At 42.4% G+C, this 20,451-nt stretch overlaps 1 protein-coding gene across 1 annotated transcript in view; it reads right to left on the reverse strand.

Annotated features, from left to right (window-relative positions):
• Nucleotides 1-20,451, reverse strand: part of ATP9A (ATPase phospholipid transporting 9A (putative)) — a 129,860-nt gene that overhangs the window by 52,440 nt on the left and 56,969 nt on the right. The window contains exons 5-12 of the mRNA XM_054981182.1: nucleotides 15,441-15,499; nucleotides 9,203-9,254; nucleotides 7,671-7,765; nucleotides 7,293-7,373; nucleotides 5,239-5,314; nucleotides 2,692-2,768; nucleotides 1,623-1,783; nucleotides 39-181 (exon numbers count right to left, since the gene is read on the reverse strand). Of these exons, the coding sequence (XP_054837157.1) occupies nucleotides 39-181; nucleotides 1,623-1,783; nucleotides 2,692-2,768; nucleotides 5,239-5,314; nucleotides 7,293-7,373; nucleotides 7,671-7,765; nucleotides 9,203-9,254; nucleotides 15,441-15,499 (744 nt within the window). The remainder of the gene's footprint in view (nucleotides 1-38; nucleotides 182-1,622; nucleotides 1,784-2,691; nucleotides 2,769-5,238; nucleotides 5,315-7,292; nucleotides 7,374-7,670; nucleotides 7,766-9,202; nucleotides 9,255-15,440; nucleotides 15,500-20,451) is intronic.

A 20,451-nucleotide genomic window follows, 5' to 3' on the forward strand; every position in this document is an offset into this window, starting at 1 on the left:
TATGCATTAGAACACAACTCCTTCGCCTGCAAAGATACCTGTTTTATCTGTAAGCAAATAGGATATTCTTCCTAATTGTTCTGGGATTGTGCTGGATCGAACCACTGTGCCAGGAATTTTGGAATCCCTCCGGATCATCCAGCTGTACACTATTTTCCCCATGTCGAGGTTCACGCGTAAACTACACACAGAGTGGAAAAAGCAGACAAAATAATCAGGTCCTAATATCGTAAGTGTATGTCTTTATGCCAACACTCAAAAAGAAGCAAGGAAGCTGTGTGGGAAATATTTTGCCATTATATATGAAATATTGTGCTTACAATATTGATTTAAGCCTTACTGCTTGCATAAGCAGGAAAACACAGCTGCCAGGATCCAAACAACTACACGTAGTGCCACATGGGCCCCCCTGGGGGGGGGGTGTTATTCAGAAATGTTCCTCATACTAAATGCCCACCACTTTTTAAATGGAGGGGGATTTCAAATGAATTTTGTGATACAGTGAAAGAGTCACGGAATAATGTCCAAAATGCCACCGGGCATGCCTGAGTCTTCAGCCACGTTCAAAGTAGTTAACAAAGAATATAATCTTTGGATCAGACCTAAACTGTGAACCACTGATGTAATCATTTATAATCAGTTACTTCCCAAAAGCATTCCAAATTTGTGTTTTAGAGGCGGGTGAAACCCTCTCTCCTAAATCTCTAAACGACTGCGCAACTTTAAACCTAACACCCAAGTCCCTAGTTTCACATTTTAGCATTTTTTTCTTTTTCCCCTTGGTGTCTCCTATTGTATTCCTTCTGCATTTTCTAAATTTATGAACATCATGTTCACAGGTTCATTTTTCACAAATCGTCTTTATCCTGCCTCCCTCCAAGACAGATTAGAAAAATAAAACCCAGTTCACTATCAATGATTAAATCAGTGGACAAAACATGTATGTTACCAAAAAGTAAAATAAGAATTTAAAACACAATCATTAAGAACTTCCTACTCCCTGACAACCTGGATACAAGAACTAACTTGCTCCCAAAAAATCACTGAAGAGGCAGGTAGAAGCATTAAATCAGAATGAACCAAGTGAAAAATAAATCCCCGCAGTGCCCAGTTTGTATGGAAAGCTAAACAAAGAAGTTCCAAACCACCAAGAAAAAACATATACTGTACTATGTCAGACACTGTACCATCTCAAACTGTTGGACCATACAGTCTCAGAGGAATGAAATATTTCTGTGCTCGCCTACAAAAAATATTCTTTGTACATATACAATTATATCAGGAAAGATGTTGCAAGCCAGTTTCATACATACAAAGAGTATTTTATGTACAGGGAGAATCATTCACTTTTAAAACAGCACTCACCATCTGAAACAGCACAATCCAGCAACTAACACATGCCCTGAAGTTTGTGTTAACCTATTTCAGTTGGGAATTATGCAGTTGTCACATGAGGAAACATGGAGTAAAGTTGCCATCTATGACTGGACTCCGGATAAGGGTGAGGAATGCATCTGCTATTTTGTTCAAGTTTGTCATGCCCCTTGCCCAGACTACTGCATCTTTACTGAAATATGGTTCTTATTTTTTAAAAAGGGAAAAATAGCCCAACTATTTCATACCTGATTGGAATGATGTTTGAGAAAAGGAGAAGAAATCTGAGGATCTGAAGATACCAACGGCCAGCGAAGTGTTGAAGAGCTACCATGACAAGCGAAACCACCACTAAAGCACCAAAGAGAATCTTGGTGAGGCAGTTCACTTCCAGGTCAAAGAGCCCAATCTAGGAAGATGAAAGGACTGGTTGTAACAGGTTATAAACTGTTGTTGAACTTCATCATCTCACAACTCATCCAGTGTATAGTAAAAAAAATAAACTCTACTTTTCTCTGCGACTACCAAGAATCTGACTGAGCAGATGAAGTATGTAAAGGAGCAATTATTATGCATTAAGTGATCCTGACCAAGGCCTCATTTTCACCAAGGTGGCAAACTTGTGTCCGGATTCTGTTATCCATCTAGAAGTAGCCCTACAGAAAAAAAATTCTTACACACAGCATATTAGGGAGCAGATTAGGCTAGAAATCTTTTGAAAGACATTTTTTTTTGCAGTGGGGGGATTCATATGGATGAGCATTTGATCATGTAAGCCCCCCCCCCGCCCCCGTCTGAGGTAGTGCTGTCCAGACATGGACTTTCTTACTACCTCAGTGATCACTATGTTTCACTACCCCTTGTATTTCAAGATATGAGCTATGAGTGCTTTGCAACAACAGAGAAGGCCAGGCCAAGCCAAAACATTCATTTTGACCCAGAAACTGAGGGGTTCTGTCTTTCTTAGCTGTTTTGATAGGCTTCTTCTAGCCTGTTTTATGGATCTCATTTTAGGTTGATGAATGTTTGAGATTGTTTTTATGCCGTCTTGTTTTTTTATGGTTTGTTTCAGTATCAGTTGCTTTTACGTTGTTTTTAATGTTTTTATTGTATTGTTTCTAAACCGTGATCGACTGACTGCAAGCAGGTCTCTGGACAGGTGGCACAGAAATTCTCTAAATGAATAAGCTAGCATGCCAGTATCATTCAAGGAGCTCAGACTGGCTGGAGCTCCTTGTCAAATGAAAAAAACCAGTAGCAACCCTGCATTGGATACAGCATAATTGTAAAAAGGCCCACACAGAACTCAGTCCTTACCTTACTCCGTGGATTCGATGTGTTCATGACACTGCGCAGCTCCCGGCCTGTATACAGAACCACTCCCACAACAGTTCCTGAGGTAACACAAAAGGACTACATTTAAAGACAGAAATATGGTGGTAGAGTTTTTTTTTAATAAAAAAAAAACCAACACATGGAAACTCATCTTGATTATTTCTACCACAGACCCAAGTGGGAAGCTTGACTCAGAAGAGAAACTGGTGTGCCTACCTGTGGGTTTAGTAAACTGAGTCTAGATGTTGATTTCCACTTACCACACCAGAAGTGTCTTTTGGGGGCACATGATTTAGACCCAGAGAAACCATCAACGCTCATATTGATATGCATCAGAGTATGCTGTCAAGTGCTAACAGCAAGGTAATGTAAATTACAACTGAAGTTATATTGTTATGGCTCATTATTGCTGTGTAATAATAATGTGACATTCAGGCCAAAGGTTCAGTCCAAATACAACAACAAACCATACCTTGTTGTTATGGGAACAAACTTGTGAGACTTCATTTCATACACTCCCTTCTCTCCTCCTTCCTCTAATGTAGCCAGCCAATGAAAGACTTCAATACTTTTAGAACACTGGAGGTTTTCCAAGAGCAAATTATGATTTAGGCTATCCCAGAAAACCAGGACTGCAAACAGCAGCTTGTTCCCAATTTGGAATCCTGGAGGCTAGGAAAAGCTCACTTCTATGGTTCACCAGCTGAAACACAAACTATGGTTTGTCATGAACGTGGAAACCATTCATTAGGCAGTTGCACACATAGCGAGGTGGGAACCCTATGCTTATTCAGGCAGAGGCAAACCTATAGCTTGCTGTTATACCTGTTTGTATAGGCAACACAGATGAAGCAGTCTGAGGTGCAGGTGGGGGGGCGGGGTTGCCCATGAAGCTTAATGTGGCTCATGCTTCAGTCAAGTATTTCAAGTTATTATGACCTGCAAATAACTAGCCGCTCTCTTTTACATTAATAATTATCCTGTGGCAATCATGCATAATGAATATGAATGAGAAAGAAAAGACTGAAAAGTCTCTCCTATTCAAAATGCTTTATCCAGGCTGTGGACCCTCCCATTCTTGTCCAACAGTACTACAAACCCCCATTACCTGCATCACAAGTGGCAGTCAGGCCGCAGGTTGGCCATCCATAAAATACAGGTGCCACAGGACTAGAGAATGCTGATTGATCACAGGCCTAAGTTAGTTAGCTAGCTAAGTTAACAGTCTGTCTGTGAATACCAGCAGAATCTTTTCAATGTACTTAAGACTGAAGTCTCTGGTAACTATGGTAACTATTCAAAACTGACTGGGGAAGAGGAGCAGAATCTTGCTCAGTACAACATATGCTTCTTCTCACACATGCATGCAGCTAAGCAGCAACAGCAAACTATTCGGATCTACATAGCCATATTTCCCCCCTTTTCTATTTTTATAGCCATCTCGATGTGTGTAAGTTGGGGGAAGGGAGTTAATGCCTCAAGGCTGTAGTGTGACTGGTGGCATTTCTCCAATTCCACAGGAAAACTATTTCCCTCTAACTATATTGTTAAACATTTGTATTATGATACCCCCTAGAGGTTCCCACGAGTAATTACTGTACTATAAGCACTCAGGACTGTACATTTGCTACCCTGGAACACTTTCAGATAGACACAGGATAAGCAATACGAGACCAAAGAAGCAAACACTGAAAATAATACAGAAAAACAGCTCTTGCAGTGAGCAGAGCCACAACACCTACCTGAGCTGCAGCAACACAAAGACAGTTGATGATACAATACCTTAGCTACTATCTAGCCTAGTTTCTGGTTATCATACCACAGCTTGCTGCCTAAATTCCAAGATTCCATAGGATTAAATGTTATCTTACTGGGTTCCCTTTCTGAATTTTCTCCAGTCCCAACCCATTCTTACACCTGAACACATGTGGCTACAGCTATAACATCACCGGGAGAGCAAGGCCATGGGATATTTTTATCTGGTATGCCTTTTAATTCTTTCACAGGGAAACAAAAATCAGGCTTACATAAAAAGGAGATACATATATTAATTTCCTGGTATATAAAAGGTCCCTTTTCTTTAAGAAGTATTTATTAGAGATCTCTTCCACTTCTTTCAACTTCTACATGATACATGTGGTTTTGCTTCTATAAGGTGCCTTTCTGTGCAACTACAAATGGGGTGATGGCTGTGAATTTACTTGGAGATCTTTTATCCTGATTCCATCTATAATCTCTTTGACACCCTTTCTGTTACAGATTTAAAACATCAATATTGAGAGCAATTAAGTGCTGTTCTGGCAGGGGACGCTTTGCCCAAAGGTTATTAGAATTCCAAGGCCTTCTCATCTATAAATGTCCAAGGGGTAATTAGATGTCAGCTCAAACTCCCCTGTGGTGTTAGGACAAGTGGAAAAGTTCATTCCAACCGCTAATTTCCATTGACAAGAGATGATTATTTCAATTACAAAGAGATTTTTAAAAAATTGCTAACATACCCCCTCAGAAATTCACACTTTTAGGCCTTACCTGAAGCAATCACTGTGCTAGCCCACAGGGTATTTTCAATGCTTAAACTCTCATTCACTGGAGGGTCGCTGTCTTCCTAAAAGATTTTTTTTTTAAAAAAAAGAGAACACTCAAGAGTTGTCTTGTACAAACATTACCACAAAGATGGGTCTTTTTTTGGTCCCTCATGAATGGTTTGAGAACCAAGAATCAAAGTAATATCAAAGTGGAACACTTCTGACAGCCAAGGGGTTTCATGCAGCTTCATTCACAGACATGGACAAGTCCTGATATTTTATTAGACTACTGTCTGAACACTTAGGTTTAAGTACAAAGTTGAAAGATTCAGGACAGAAAACTTCTTTTTGTTAGGAGTTCTAATTATGAAGTTTTCAGAGAGTGTGTAACATTTGAGGATTCTGAAAGGGACTGAACCTATATGGAATTGATGAGTAATTTTTCAGCACACAGAACTATGCACCTTGCATGTGAAAAGGTAGAGCATTGTAAGAAACCTATTTTGTGGCAAGCAGAATGGAAAAGAATAACCGACTCGACTGAGATGCCACACTGAAATCACAAGAGAGAGAGCGAGCATGATGGAAAATATATTTTTGTGCTCAGCACTGATGTTATCTCCTCAACTTTTCCTCACTTCTCTTAAAAGGTGGTTCTACAGGACCATGACAGAAACTGTAATAGGTGGTATACAATTCTATTTGCTGCACATGTGTAGTTTGACGGCAATAAATGGGACAGAGGACTGGGTGTACGCACCTTTTCTTTGCATCCTTGCCCAATCTGTTGCTGTGCTGAGTGTATGTGTGTGGACATTTTTCTTTTAAATAAATAAATTAAATAAATAAATAAATCGCTACAGCCAGTTTGGTGTAGTGGTTAAGAACACGGGACTCTAATCTAGAGAACCAGGTTTGATTCTCCACTCCTCCACTTGAAGCCAATGGGTGACCTTGGGTGAGTCACAGCTTCTAGGAGCTCTCTCAGCCCCACCCACCTCACAGAGTGTTTGTTGTGGGGATAATAATGACAATTGTTTGTAAACTGCTCTGAGTGGGTGTTAAGTCATCCTGAAGGGTGGTATATAAATCGAATGTTGTTATTATTATTAATATTATTATTATTTTAAATGCTGAACGTTTACCCTCCATAACCACAATAAGACACAATCAAATACGTTACTAAAAAGAAGCCAGGAATTCTGTATCCTCAGAGTGTGTGAATGCAGTGAGCTCTCTGCAGTAGGTAACTGGAATGAGCAGGAGATGTGGACACAGATGTGGCAATGCAGAGTGCTATAAGTGCTGTCCTTCTTAGGTAATAGATACTTAAAATGACCAGCTGGTGGCAGCATAAACACCCAAAGAGAAGCTAGGAACCCCTCTGGGAGTTGGGAAGGAGCAGTGTGCCTTTGGGCCAAGACTCACGATGGCTGCTGAGGATCCTGACCTCCTGGAGGCCCCAAACAGAATGGAGTTCCCGAGTCAGAGGGCCCATTTGGTGACAGGCGACAATACATTTTAGCACATTTTCATCAAATATCCTTCCATGTTTTAGCATCACAAGTCTGTGATATAAGTTAGGCACAGAACTAATGAATGACCCACAGGTATTCCATGAGCCTCAAGGTTAGGAGAGATCTGAAACCCAGTTTTTCCAGAAAGACCAGTATTCCAGACATGAAACCACATAGTCCCTCAGTTCACAAAAACATGGAGCTTTCTCCACCACGGACATAAAGTAATAATACAGAGAGGCAATGGAGTTCAATAGACCAAGTGTTTGACTAGTATCTGAGACACTCAGGTTTTAGTCCCTGCTCTGCCATGGTGCTCACTGGATGACTTTGGACGAGCTTTTCCCCTTAGGGATGTTGTGAGGGTTCAATGGGGGACAGAGAACCTTGGATTGCTCCTTGGTGGAAGGGTGGCAGAAAATGCACAAGACAGAATATGAAGTTGTTTGTTCTGGAAAACGTTTAAGGCCCACTGGCAGTATCACCACCATTTCTTGAAAAAAATTCCAACTGTGCACATACCAAACCAACAATCACTTACTCTAGTAAAAGTCCCAACGAAGTTGTGGATGTCAATGTTAGGCTCCTCTGCATACACGTATGATCGGATCTGAAGGAGATCCTACGGATAGGGTTATAAACGTTACACATTATTAAAACTTTTGCAACATGCTGTCTTCCCACTCCTGATGCAGGCCCAAGGAATATTGTTACCGGGGGACAAACAAACCCTCAGGAACAGCACAAAAGGGAAAAGTATATGTTTTTTGGGGGGAAGCACCAGAAAAAGCTACCCCCTCTTAAAAATTAAGGGCATCTGAGTTTCTTTTGGAATTGCATGGCTGCATACAGGCCAGGGTTTTTAAATGTTTGGTTACGTTTTAGAAGAAAACAAAAAAAATCAGGACGCTTTACATACTGAAGCAGTGGGTAATCTCTGAGTGCAGCTGACAGGGAGACGCAGCTTCCAGTCTGTTTCGCCATCCAACTGATCCGTACGTAGAAAACAGGACCCTAAGGATTTTTAATTTGTGTTAATCAGGATTTGGAGATGAGGGTGCATTACATTCAAATGTACCTACTAAAGACCAAGTTTAGGTATGCAGTGCAAAGAGTTTATGGCACTCGTTCACACTTGTTTGACCAAATCAAAATGAAAACTCTACCAAACACAGCACCAGTGATAGACTAATAATAGGAACAATTTCCAGGTGGGAGGCAGCCACCGTAGATGCCACACATGAGAGTCAATTCCAGAACTGTGTATTTCTGGAGATAGATCAAGATGGGTAGCTGCGTTAGTCTGTGTGCAGCAGTAGAAAAGAGCAAGAGTCCAGTAGCACCTATAAGGCTAACAAAGTTTGTGGCAGGGTATGAGCTTTCGTGAGTCACACCTCACTTCTTCAGTATCTGAAGAACAGGTAGACGCGTGCTAGTGACTGATGAGATAAACAAAGATAAGGAGATGCTATTTATTTGGCATTCTCCAATACATTCTCTATTACTTTGCTCAGTGAATGTCCTAGCTGTTGATTATATTGTATTTTCACTTGCACTGTGTAATCAAGGAGGAATGATAGCAATAACAATTGACAATAATAGTTTTGACCAACTGCATCACAGTGGCTTCCTTCCACATCACACAAAAGCAAAATTGTTCTGAGCATATTTGATCAAGCCAGAGCGCTCTGGGAATCTCCCCCAGGAATAAGAGCCTGTACCGTTTCGTTTACCATCAGTCTCCTTTTGTTTGTCGTAGCCATAAGCCAAGCAACTCATTCATTTCAGCATTGGGGACAGCTCCATGTGTGCCTCCCAATTGCACTTTCGATCTGGGTCATCTTCTCTGTATGACCCACAAACAATTTGATGGCGGCCACCAGGACCGTAATATGACTGCACTTGAATAAACAGTGCCACGGGCAGCTGTTCGCTTGATAAATATTATCACACGCAGGCAGAGTCCTGCAGTCTGGAGACTGTGGGGGCATTTTTGCATATATTTTGAAGTCATTCTTGCCTTTCCTTGCAGTTTTAACATCTGGCTAGGTCAATAAACATGCAAAGGAATCCCAAAAATCAAGATCAGCTTTAAAAGCTTTTATAAGATTTGTTTCCATGCCTTCTGAATAAATACAGAAATATGCAAAGCATGTCAGCTACAAGTTCAGTACAGCCATATAAAGATAGAGATAGATATAGCATACACTCTTTTTCTCAGGGGCATAACGAGACACAACATGGATTAAATGGTCTCTCGTGTTTTTAATGGTCACAAACAAAGATACCCAAGACATCAAAAAACAACAAAAGGGTGAGTGTTGGAATGGGCTGGATCACCCAACCTAAAATTGCATTTACTTGGGTTACATTTTCAAGCAGATATTTTTTCCCCTAATAATCAGTAAAAGGTTTTAATGGTTATGTTCAAAATTGGTTCCAGATGCTTACCATTCTTTTCCGATATCCTCAGGAAGATCATGTCAGCCGGGACTCGTTGGTTCTGCATTGCAAAGAGAGAGGGGGTTACACAGCATTCAATTCGCCATCCAAATTCACAATAAGACACAAAAACAAGAGGATTCAGAATAGAGCTTAGATCAGAGTCATTTCTTCTTTATTTTACAACACAAGCTGTGAGCTACTGTAACTACCCCCCCCCCCGCTCCCCCACTCCTCTCTGTTGTGTGAGTCAAGACATATACTTGACTGTGGGGAAGGGGTATACATGGTAATCTGCAGATGAAGGGAAGGAATTGTGGCAGAAAAGCAGCGAGTGGGGGGAAAGAATTATTCTGCATTCCAAATCAAACCCTCTAGACACAACATCCCTTGCAGTTTTAATGCACCGTTTGATTTGCATATGTAGTTTGGCCTTTAGTCATGACTGAGGCTGCTTCTGCCGCACACGGGCACAGAAATGCAACACTGTCATGGCAGTAGCAGCAAGTAGTGTAGGAATGGCTGGAAATGCTCCAGATCCTGGTCTTCCGTCTCCCCCAATGCTCCTGCAAAACTGTGCAGGCACAAAGGCAGTGGCACCAGGACCGCCCCCCCAACCCCTCTTTCCCTACCAAGCCACTCTCTAACAGTATGGTTCAGCAGAAAAAAGGGGAAAAAACAATGTAAAGGGCTAAAAAAGACGAGGGCAGTAGTGTGCAGCTATAAGCCCGACATTTTGAAAGCAGGACCCAGCTTCACCCCTGCCCTGTAGTGGCAACAGAGAGGATGTCCACACAGACAGTGTACACTAGGGGTCCCCAAGGTGGTGCCCATGGGCACAACTGTGGCCACCAACACTTTCCTGGTGCTTTCCAAGTGTTTTTAGAAAGTGGGTAGTGCCAGGTAGGGATTTTGCTCAGCAGAGTTCTGACTGGCTATGCATTTTTTTAAAAAATTGCTTTGGGAGGAGCTGCTTCCGCAGCACAAGGATCTTCACTGTGTGACTGAAGGTAAGCTGGGGCAGCCATTTTGTTGCTGCACCCACAGCACTGTGTCAGAATTACAAATGTACTCCCTGGCTTTAAAAGGTCGGGGACCCCTAGTCTACATAGATCCCTCTTTAAATCAGAGACATGCTGCGGATTCCTCTTCAAAGAAAAACAGGGTGTGTTTAATCAGAGAGCGTCCAGCTTTACATACAGGAAAAAATCCCCACGTGAAAATCCCACTGAAACCAACTGAAAGAAGTTACCCATGATTAATTTAGGTACCACTGCTTTTTGACAGGACTTAGTTCTAACTAGAGATGGGCACGAATCGTATTATGACCCCAAAACACGCATGAACCAGGCCAGTTAGTGGTTTGCGAACCAGTGGTTCATGGAAGCTCGTTTCCATGAACTTCCACGAACTGGTCTACTGGTTCGTTTGGTTTGTAAAGGCGCAGTTTAAATGGCCACCTCCCCAGGGAAATGGCCATGTAAACTTTTCCTGCGGCTTGCAAGCAGCAGGTCCCTTTAAGCTATCAGCTGGCAGGCAGAAGGGGGGAATTCCCCTCTTGCCGCCTGCCAGCTGATAGTTTAAAGGGACCTGAGGCTTGCAAGCCGCAGGGCCCTTTAAATTGCCCAAACCCCAGTCCCCACCCCCACTCCCAACTCCTCCAGCCCCAGCCCCACACTTACCTTGCCCTGCAGGCGGCTGTGGCAGCCATTTGAGAGGCGGGAAGGCCATTTTCTGCCTTCTCCACCGCCTTGCGGGCCCATGCAGCAGTGGAAGAGGCCAAAAATGGCCTTTCCGCCCCTCACGGGAGAAGGGGGAGGATGCCATGGGCCTGCAGGGCAAGGTAAGTGTGGGGCTGGGGGTGGGGTTTGGGCAGTTTAAAGGGCCCTGCCACTTGCAAGGCAGGAAAGGGCCCTTTAAACTGTCAAATGCCCCTTTCCCTGCCACTGCTAAGTGGCTGGAAAGGGGCATTTAAACACCGCAAACCACGAACTGGTTCATAAACTGGCCCCAATTTGTGCCAGTTCGTGGCTCGTGAAAATTCACAAACTACGAACCACATAGTCTGGTTTTTTTGTGGTTCGCGCCCATCTTTAGTTCTAACTAACATTAGTTTGACAGGGACTTGTAGTTTCACTGTCATCTGTAATAGTGGAGTTCATTAAAAAGGCCTTCCAATAATTTGAACTATGCTTTAAAGAGCAGATTTTTCAACACCCTGTTTTCAGACCTTTTGAACTGGTAAAAGCTATATAGTATGAATTCTCATTGTTTCCCTATCCTAACATTGATTTAAAAAATTGTAGCCCATTATTGCAGCTACTATTGAATTACAAAGCTACATATTGATTTTCTAACACTTTTAACAGATTAGACTAAATATACAATCGGCATTTGTAGATGCACTTTACTTTTTCAGTAGGTAATAAATAATCAAAAATGTCCTCTAAATTGATTGCACTATTGACAGTCTTCTCTTGTGTCCTTTTCACAGTACATTAGTTTGGCCAAAGCAGCACAAGCTTACACCTTGTTTTCCCATTTGTCAATTCTAGATATTATTTTTTCCTATTTCTAGTAACTGGCATAGATCTTTGCTGCAGTAAACACATAGGATAACAGTTCTCGATAGCATGAAGACCCAAATCCATAAAAATTCTATATGCCTTCTCAATGCAACAGCACTAACATAAATAGTCACAGATCCCTATCTCTGATATTTCTAACAGTGTAGTCATATGTGGTAGTAATTTTAAACTCTTCTGAGGGGAAACATCCCACCAGGCCATTCTCTTATTAAAAACATTTTTACCTTAAATTTTGTACAAGTAAACATATCTCTTCCAAAATGGCTTACATTATTCTCTGCCATTTTTTCCTCACAAAACCTCCTGAGAGGTAGGTTAGGCTAAGAGTAGGTGACTGGCCCAAGGTCACCAAGCAAGCTTCCATGGCAGAGCAGGGAATCAAACCTGGGCCTTCCAGCTCCTAGTCTGACATCCAAGCTACAAGTGATGAATGACACAGGTTGGACACTTGTCAGCTTCCCTCAAGTTTTGGCGGGAAATGTAGGCAGCTTGGCGGAATGTTGGACAAGTGACAGTTGAAAAGTCCATTGGACAACAGTCAGAGAGCCAAGCTGCAAGGCCAGGACGCCTACATTTCCCATCAAAACTTGAGGGAAGCTGACATGTGTCCAACCTGTGTTAGGCGTCACTTGTAGCTTGGCCCATTCTAGCCTACACCATGCTGTCTTAAACTAAAGGCTCCCAACTTCAAATTCATAAACCAATGAGACAACTGAAAATTTAGCAAGCTTAATCCATCTTTATGTTTTCTCTGTATGCTTAATATATTACTTGTTAACTTGATTTTGAATACTCAATTTGTCTGCAACAAATGCTGCAATTTGAATGGGTGTGTTGAGTGATGTACTGGTTAAAATCTTGGACTAGGAGCTGGAAGATCCAAGTTAAAAGTTCCACTCTACCATGGAAGCTCATTGAGTAATCTTGGGCCAGACACTCTCACTCAGCCTAATGTACCTTACAGAATTGTTGTTGTTATGAGGATAAAACAGAGGGAAAGAAGAATATTGTAAGCCACATTGGCTGGGGAGAAGAGGGGAGCTTAAATGAACTAAGTAAGTAAATAAGTAAATGTCACAATCCTGATTCTCTTTGAAATACTTATCCAATATCCTTATTATGGGGGGGGGGGATTTAAAGGGGTAATTAAAGGGAATCTTCTAAGTCCCATTAAACTGCCCCCCCTTGTAATATCCTAAAAAACAGCCGCTAAGGGAAATGTTTGAAGGTTCCTGCCAGCTATGGTCTTCAGGTAGGCATCTGCTGACGATGCCACCTCTTAGGCTGGCCCATCTGGCATCGTCTAGCGTTCAGGCCTTTTCCATTATGGCCCCAGCTCTGTGGAAAGGGTTCCCTGAAAAGGTCAGAGGCACGCTCCCACCTTGGAGATCTTTAGAAGGTGCTGCAAGGCCTATATGTTTGCCAAGGCCTTTGAGGGGGTTTGAATGACAAGCATCTTTTAAGGGGGGGACAGGGGGATTTGGGAGTTATTTTACTTTGACTTTAGCAGTAAATAATTTTAATCTATTCTTGTAAGTCACCTTGAACCACGAGGAAAGGTGGGGTAAAATGTTTATATAAATAAATGAATAAATGCTGGAAAAGGTGAAGGTCAGGGCCGTGTGTCTCCCCTCAGTTTTAAATCTATTCCATTCCATTTTTTATTGAAAAGTACTAGTTCAATATTAAGATCCGGCACAGCCAAGATCCCAGTTTTCACTGCACTTGTTAAAATTTCTATAAGCTCTGAGAAATCACAAACACAAGATCCGGATAAAACATGAAAATATTGATAATTTACATAATTTATTCTGACCATATAATTTGGCTCAGTTTGCCCAACACTCCAGCATAGAGTCTGGCATTGCTTGCTTGTGTGTGGGCAGGGGGAGGGGAAGGAATTAGCGTAGATGAACCCCCTCATTGGCAGTCTACAAGGAGCAGCTAAACAAATACTTGTCAGGGATGCGTTAGGTTGTTCCTTCATTGAGCGCAGGGTTGGACTAGATGGTCTGTAAGACTCCTTCCAACTGTATGAGTCTATGAATCACACGCCAATCCTTCTCTATCATTGAATCCGTGCCACAAACAAACCTGACATTTGTGAGTGACATGAGGATTGACTAGACATGATGGCATCCTTGTGCCTGTCACATGGATGTGCTGCTATTTTGATGTGATTTTAAGAATGCCGTGAGGGCTGACCCTGACTGGGCCTGCAGCACAGTAGGTGGAGGTGCTCTTGTCCCCTGCCCCCCACCCCGCCCTAGCCTATTCAAATCCTGAAACAGCTGTTCGTGGGGGGAGGGAACAAGAGCACCACAGCCTGCTACACTGCAGGCCCAATCAGAATCAGGTCCTTGCAGCATTTTTAAAGCACTTTAACATGGTGGCAGCATCTCTGTAGCGGACCAAAGGACACCATTATATTTAGTTTAATCTATCATATATGCCATCCTGCATATCTACCATGTATGTATTCTGTGTTATGTGCTGATCCTCTGAGGGCATATATGCCACTCATCAAAAGGCAGTGGTAACTGTAGAAGTGTCCCCTTTTACGTACATGGAACAACTATCAAAATGGGGAGGGTTGTCTGTTTTGTATTCATTGCTACAGCAAACAATTAAGGCATTGCAACTGGCAACAGATTGTCCACACAGGAGTCTTCTGAACACTTTGCTCTATCATCCATGATTTCCCCTGCCATGACACAGAGGGCTTTTGAGCTTTTTTTTAAAAAAATGGTAATTGCTATAATGTTATAGCGCAGTAGAAATTACTGATTTTTTAAATAAACCCTTATAAGGCCCTCTGGTGGTGCAGTGGGAAAAATGGAAGCATCTGGCCAATAAAAAATGGTGTCAATATGGGCAAAAGGTAAAGGTAGTCCCCCGTGCAAGCACCAAGTCATTAATGAGCCATGGAGGGGATGCCGCATCACGACGTTTTCTTGGCAGACTTTTTGTTACGGGGTGGTTTGCCAAATTGCCATTGCCTTCCCCAGTCATCTACACTTTACCCCCAGAAAACTGGGTACTCATTTTACCAACCTTGGAAGGCAGAAGGCTGAGTCAACCTTAAGCTGGCTACCTAAACCCGGCTTCCGCCGGGATCGACCTCAGGTCGTGAGCAGAGCTTGGGCTGCAGTACTGCAGCTTACCACTTTGTGCCATGGGGCTCTTTGCTGATATAGGTGGGACCTTCAAAATGCATATTTTCCTGTCCAAATGGTGTACTATCACTCTTGGAATGAGTTCTTTCCAAAAAGATCATAGGAAAACAGTTTAGAGAGTGCATATCAAGGACACAGTAACTCTTGGAAGTGCATGCTTAGAGGAAGACATCACGTGAATTTTCTACAAAACAGCACTCCAGTTTGGAAGCAAAGGCTGAGAAAAACATCTCTGTGGACAGAGTCAATGATATTCAGATAAGAATCAACCAATGTAAAGGTGAACAGCAAAGCTGGCAATTTAAATAGCATTCATATATCAAATAATGTAAGACTTGATATTAGGCACTGTTTATTCAGAGCAAGACAACAAATCTGAACCTGGCCTACAGGAAAAGATAAATGCATTTTACTTTTGCCAGAGGACTGTACCAGCTTCTGGCTTGGCAAGAAGTACAAACACCTTTGCAAATCCAGACATACCTTTTCCACAATGATAAGGTCTCCCACTTGAATATTTGAACTCTTCACCTTGACTGTTCCTATAGAAGAGATTAGATATGCATTAATTAATTTCTCCCTCCTCTACACAAATATACACTTTGGTTGTTGGGGGTTTTTCGGGCTGTATTGCCGTGGTCTTGGCATTGTAGTTCCTGACGTTTCGCCAGCAGCTGTGGCTGGCATCTTCAGAGGTGTAGCACCAAAAGACAGAGATCTCTCAGTGTCACAGTGTGGAAAAGATGTAGGTCATTTGTATCTACTCAGGAGGGGTGGGGTTGAGCTGAGTCATTCTGTAAGAGTTTCCCAGGGTGTGGAATGCTAATGGCGGGAGGCTTCACTGTAACCTGAGGAGGTTCTTTTGCATATGGATTGGTGCTTGATGTGCTAATCTTCTCTGCAGGGCTATTGTCGGGTGTGGAGTGTTTTGTTGGCCTGGTGTTTTTCAGAACTGGAGCCCATGCTCTGTTCATTCTTAAGGTTTCTTCTTTCCTGTTGAAGTTTTGCTTATGCTTGTGAATTTCAATGGCTTCCCTGTGCAGTCTGACAAAGTAGTTGGAAGTGTTGTCCAGTATTTTGGTGTCCTGGAATAAGATACTGTGCCCTGTTTGAGTTAGGCTATGTTCAGCCACTGCTGATTTTTCAGGCTGTCCAAGTCTGCAGTGTCTTTCATGTTCTTTTATTCTTGTCTGGATGCTACGCTTTGTGGTCCCGATGTAAACTTGTCCACAGCTGCAGGGTATACGGTATACTCCTGCAGAGGTGAGGGGGTCTCTGCTGTCTTTTGCTGATCGTAGCATCTGTTGTATTTTTCGGGTGGGTCTGAATACTGCTTGAAGGTTATGCTTTTCCATAAGCTTTCCCATCTGATCAGTAATTCCTTTGATATATGGCAAAAACACTTTTCCTGTAGGTGACTGTTTTTCCTTGGTTGTTTGATTCATCCTGGGTTTGATTGCTCTTCGGATTTCATTTCTGGAGTAGCCATTTGCCTGAAGTGCGTGGTTTAGATGATTAATTTCCTCATTGAGAAAGCGCGGCTCACATATCCGTCTTGCACGATCCACTAATGTTTTCATTATGCCTCTTTTCTGTCGGGGGTGGTGATTGGAGTTTTTGTGTAAGTACCGATCAGTGTGAGTTGGTTTCCTGTAGACCTTGTGACCTAACTGAAAGTTTGCTTTGCGGATGACCAAGGTATCTAGGAATGAGAGTTTTCCCTCACTTTCTTTCTCCATTGTGAATTGTATGTTCAGGTGGATGTTGTTGAGATGATTCAAAAACTCCCTCAATTCTTCCTCCCCATGGCTCCAAATGATGAATGTATCATCCACAAACCGGAACCATACACTGGGTTTGTGGGGTGCTGATTCTAGAGCTGTTTTTTCAAAATGTTCCATGTAGAAGTTTGCTATAACTGGGCTGAGTGGGCTCCCCATGGCCACCCCATCCATCTGTTCATAGAATTCGTTGTCCCATTGGAAGTAACTGGTTGTCAGACAATGATGGAATAAGGCTGTTACATCCTCTGGGAAAATCTGATTAATCAGTGCAATAGTGTCTTTTACCGGAACCTTGGTAAACAGGGATACAACATCAAAACTGACAAGTATGTCTTGTGGATTGAGTTTCAGAGAACTGATTTTGTTGATGAAATCTGCTGAATCTTTGATGTAAGACGAGGTTTTCCCGATGTGGTCCTGCAGGAGATCTGCCAGATGTCTAGCTAATTCATATGTCGGTGAACCAATGGCACTCACAATGGGTCGGAGTGGGACTGAATCTTTATGTATTTTGGGGAGTCCATATAGTCTAGGTGGCTGTGCTTCAGTCTTGCAAGACTGAAGCACAGCCACCTAGACTATATGGACTCCCCAAAATACATAAAGATTCAGTCCCACTCCGACCCATTGTGAGTGCCATTGGTTCACCGACATATGAATTAGCTAGACATCTGGCAGATCTCCTGCAGGACCACATCGGGAAAACCTCGTCTTACATCAAAGATTCAGCAGATTTCATCAACAAAATCAGTTCTCTGAAACTCAATCCACAAGACATACTTGTCAGTTTTGATGTTGTATCCCTGTTTACCAAGGTTCCGGTAAAAGACACTATTGCACTGATTAATCAGATTTTCCCAGAGGATGTAACAGCCTTATTCCATCATTGTCTGACAACCAGTTACTTCCAATGGGACAACGAATTCTATGAACAGATGGATGGGGTGGCCATGGGGAGCCCACTCAGCCCAGTTATAGCAAACTTCTACATGGAACATTTTGAAAAAACAGCTCTAGAATCAGCACCCCACAAACCCAGTGTATGGTTCCGGTTTGTGGATGATACATTCATCATTTGGAGCCATGGGGAGGAAGAATTGAGGGAGTTTTTGAATCATCTCAACAACATCCACCTGAACATACAATTCACAATGGAGAAAGAAAGTGAGGGAAAACTCTCATTCCTAGATACCTTGGTCATCCGCAAAGCAAACTTTCAGTTAGGTCACAAGGTCTACAGGAAACCAACTCACACTGATCGGTACTTACACAAAAACTCCAATCACCACCCCCGACAGAAAAGAGGCATAATGAAAACATTAGTGGATCGTGCAAGACGGATATGTGAGCCGCGCTTTCTCAATGAGGAAATTAATCATCTAAACCACGCACTTCAGGCAAATGGCTACTCCAGAAATGAAATCCGAAGAGCAATCAAACCCAGGATGAATCAAACAACCAAGGAAAAACAGTCACCTACAGGAAAAGTGTTTTTGCCATATATCAAAGGAATTACTGATCAGATGGGAAAGCTTATGGAAAAGCATAACCTTCAAGCAGTATTCAGACCCACCCGAAAAATACAACAGATGCTACGATCAGCAAAAGACAGCAGAGACCCCCTCACCTCTGCAGGAGTATACCGTATACCCTGCAGCTGTGGACAAGTTTACATCGGGACCACAAAGCGTAGCATCCAGACAAGAATAAAAGAACATGAAAGACACTGCAGACTTGGACAGCCTGAAAAATCAGCAGTGGCTGAACATAGCCTAACTCAAACAGGGCACAGTATCTTATTCCAGGACACCAAAATACTGGACAACACTTCCAACTACTTTGTCAGACTGCACAGGGAAGCCATTGAAATTCACAAGCATAAGCAAAACTTCAACAGGAAAGAAGAAACCTTAAGAATGAACAGAGCATGGGCTCCAGTTCTGAAAAACACCAGGCCAACAAAACACTCCACACCCGACAATAGCCCTGCAGAGAAGATTAGCACATCAAGCACCAATCCATATGCAAAAGAACCTCCTCAGGTTACAGTGAAGCCTCCCGCCATTAGCATTCCACACCCTGGGAAACTCTTACAGAATGACTCAGCTCAACCCCACCCCTCCTGAGTAGATACAAATGACCTACATCTTTTCCACACTGTGACACTGAGAGATCTCTGTCTTTTGGTGCTACACCTCTGAAGATGCCAGCCACAGCTGCTGGCGAAACGTCAGGAACTACAATGCCAAGACCACGGCAATACAGCCCGAAAAACCCCCAACAACCATCGTTCTCCGGCCGTGAAAGCCTTCGACAATACAATATACACTTTGTCCGTGTAATGCAGACATGCCACTTCTTATGTGCATCCAAGAATTTCAGAAAAAATGGAAAGCTTTTTTTTTATTATTATGCAGCTGGAATTTAAGAAAAATTAAGAATTATCACATTATGACATAAATAAAAGAAATTAATGTAGATTATCAAATACTTAATACCAAATGTTCAATGTAAAGTAATGAGGGAGGGAAAGGAGAAGCATTATATAGTTTAAGTACTTTGTTATACTGTCTGTCTTGGTTATTTTATGTATTGCTAACTACTGCTATTTTTCTCTTTTATTTCTTTTTTTCTCTTTTAACAAAATATATGGGGGGAAAGTATATTGCAGACACGCACTGAACCATTTTTTTTACACTAGATCCTCCAGGTTGCATCCAGATGTTTAAACTGAGGTTTGTGCAACAAACTCTGATTAGTCATTCAGACGTAAGTAACAACACATGAACCCATGAAGGTGCCTTCTACTGAATCAGACCCTTGGTGCATCAAATTCAGCATTGTCTACTCAGAGTGGCAGCAGCTCTCCAGGGTTTCAGGCAAAGGTCTGTCATAACATGTTCTATGTGATCCTTAAGAGAGCATATGAGTGCCGGTTTGGTGTAGTGGTTAAGAGCGGCAGGACTCTAATCTGGAGAACCGGATTTGATTCCCCACTCCTCCACTTGAAGCCAGCTGGGTGACCTTGCGTCAGTCACAACTTCCAGGAGCTCTCTCAGCCCCACCTCACAGAGAGATTGTCATGAGAATAATAATAATAACACACTTTGTAAACCCCTCTGAGGGGTAATTAAGTTGTCCTGAAGGGTGGTATATAAATCAAATATTATTATTTTATTATTATTAACTGGAGAGTAGTGTCAGGGATTGAACCTGAAACTTTATGCACAATAAACCGATGCTGTATCACTGAGCCACAGCCCCTCTCAAGTAACCAATAATGGTTTGCTCCTGAATGCTGGTTTATCTGTTTCTTGCTCCTTTACTGCCTCTGCCATTTGCTGCACATTGTCATCTTTGTGTCTGGGTGCAACACCGTAGCTTTGCAACACTGCCTTTCCACCAGCCCAATGTCATGCGGGTGGCACAGACAGAGCATGAGAGAGGCATCTGCTGCCTGCCATCTCTCATCATCTCCCCTCCTAGTCCTCTAATGCCTCTTTTGTGGCAGCGCAAGGGCTTGGATCTAGACTAAATTGTCAATTTGTGCCCATTTCCTCTTGCTGCTACACACAAGGGATGCTAATTCCAGTCGTCTATCTTTCAGCACCTGGAAGGAAGAAATGGAAGGTGGGGAATGGAGTGAGCACAGATGCTACAGCAGATGTTGTCGCATTTACAAAAATTCCACTGTAAAAGCCATAGAGTTT

The sequence above is a fragment of the Eublepharis macularius genome, chromosome 5, assembly GCF_028583425.1.
Source record: "Eublepharis macularius isolate TG4126 chromosome 5, MPM_Emac_v1.0, whole genome shotgun sequence".
Lineage (NCBI taxonomy): Eukaryota > Metazoa > Chordata > Lepidosauria > Squamata > Eublepharidae > Eublepharis > Eublepharis macularius.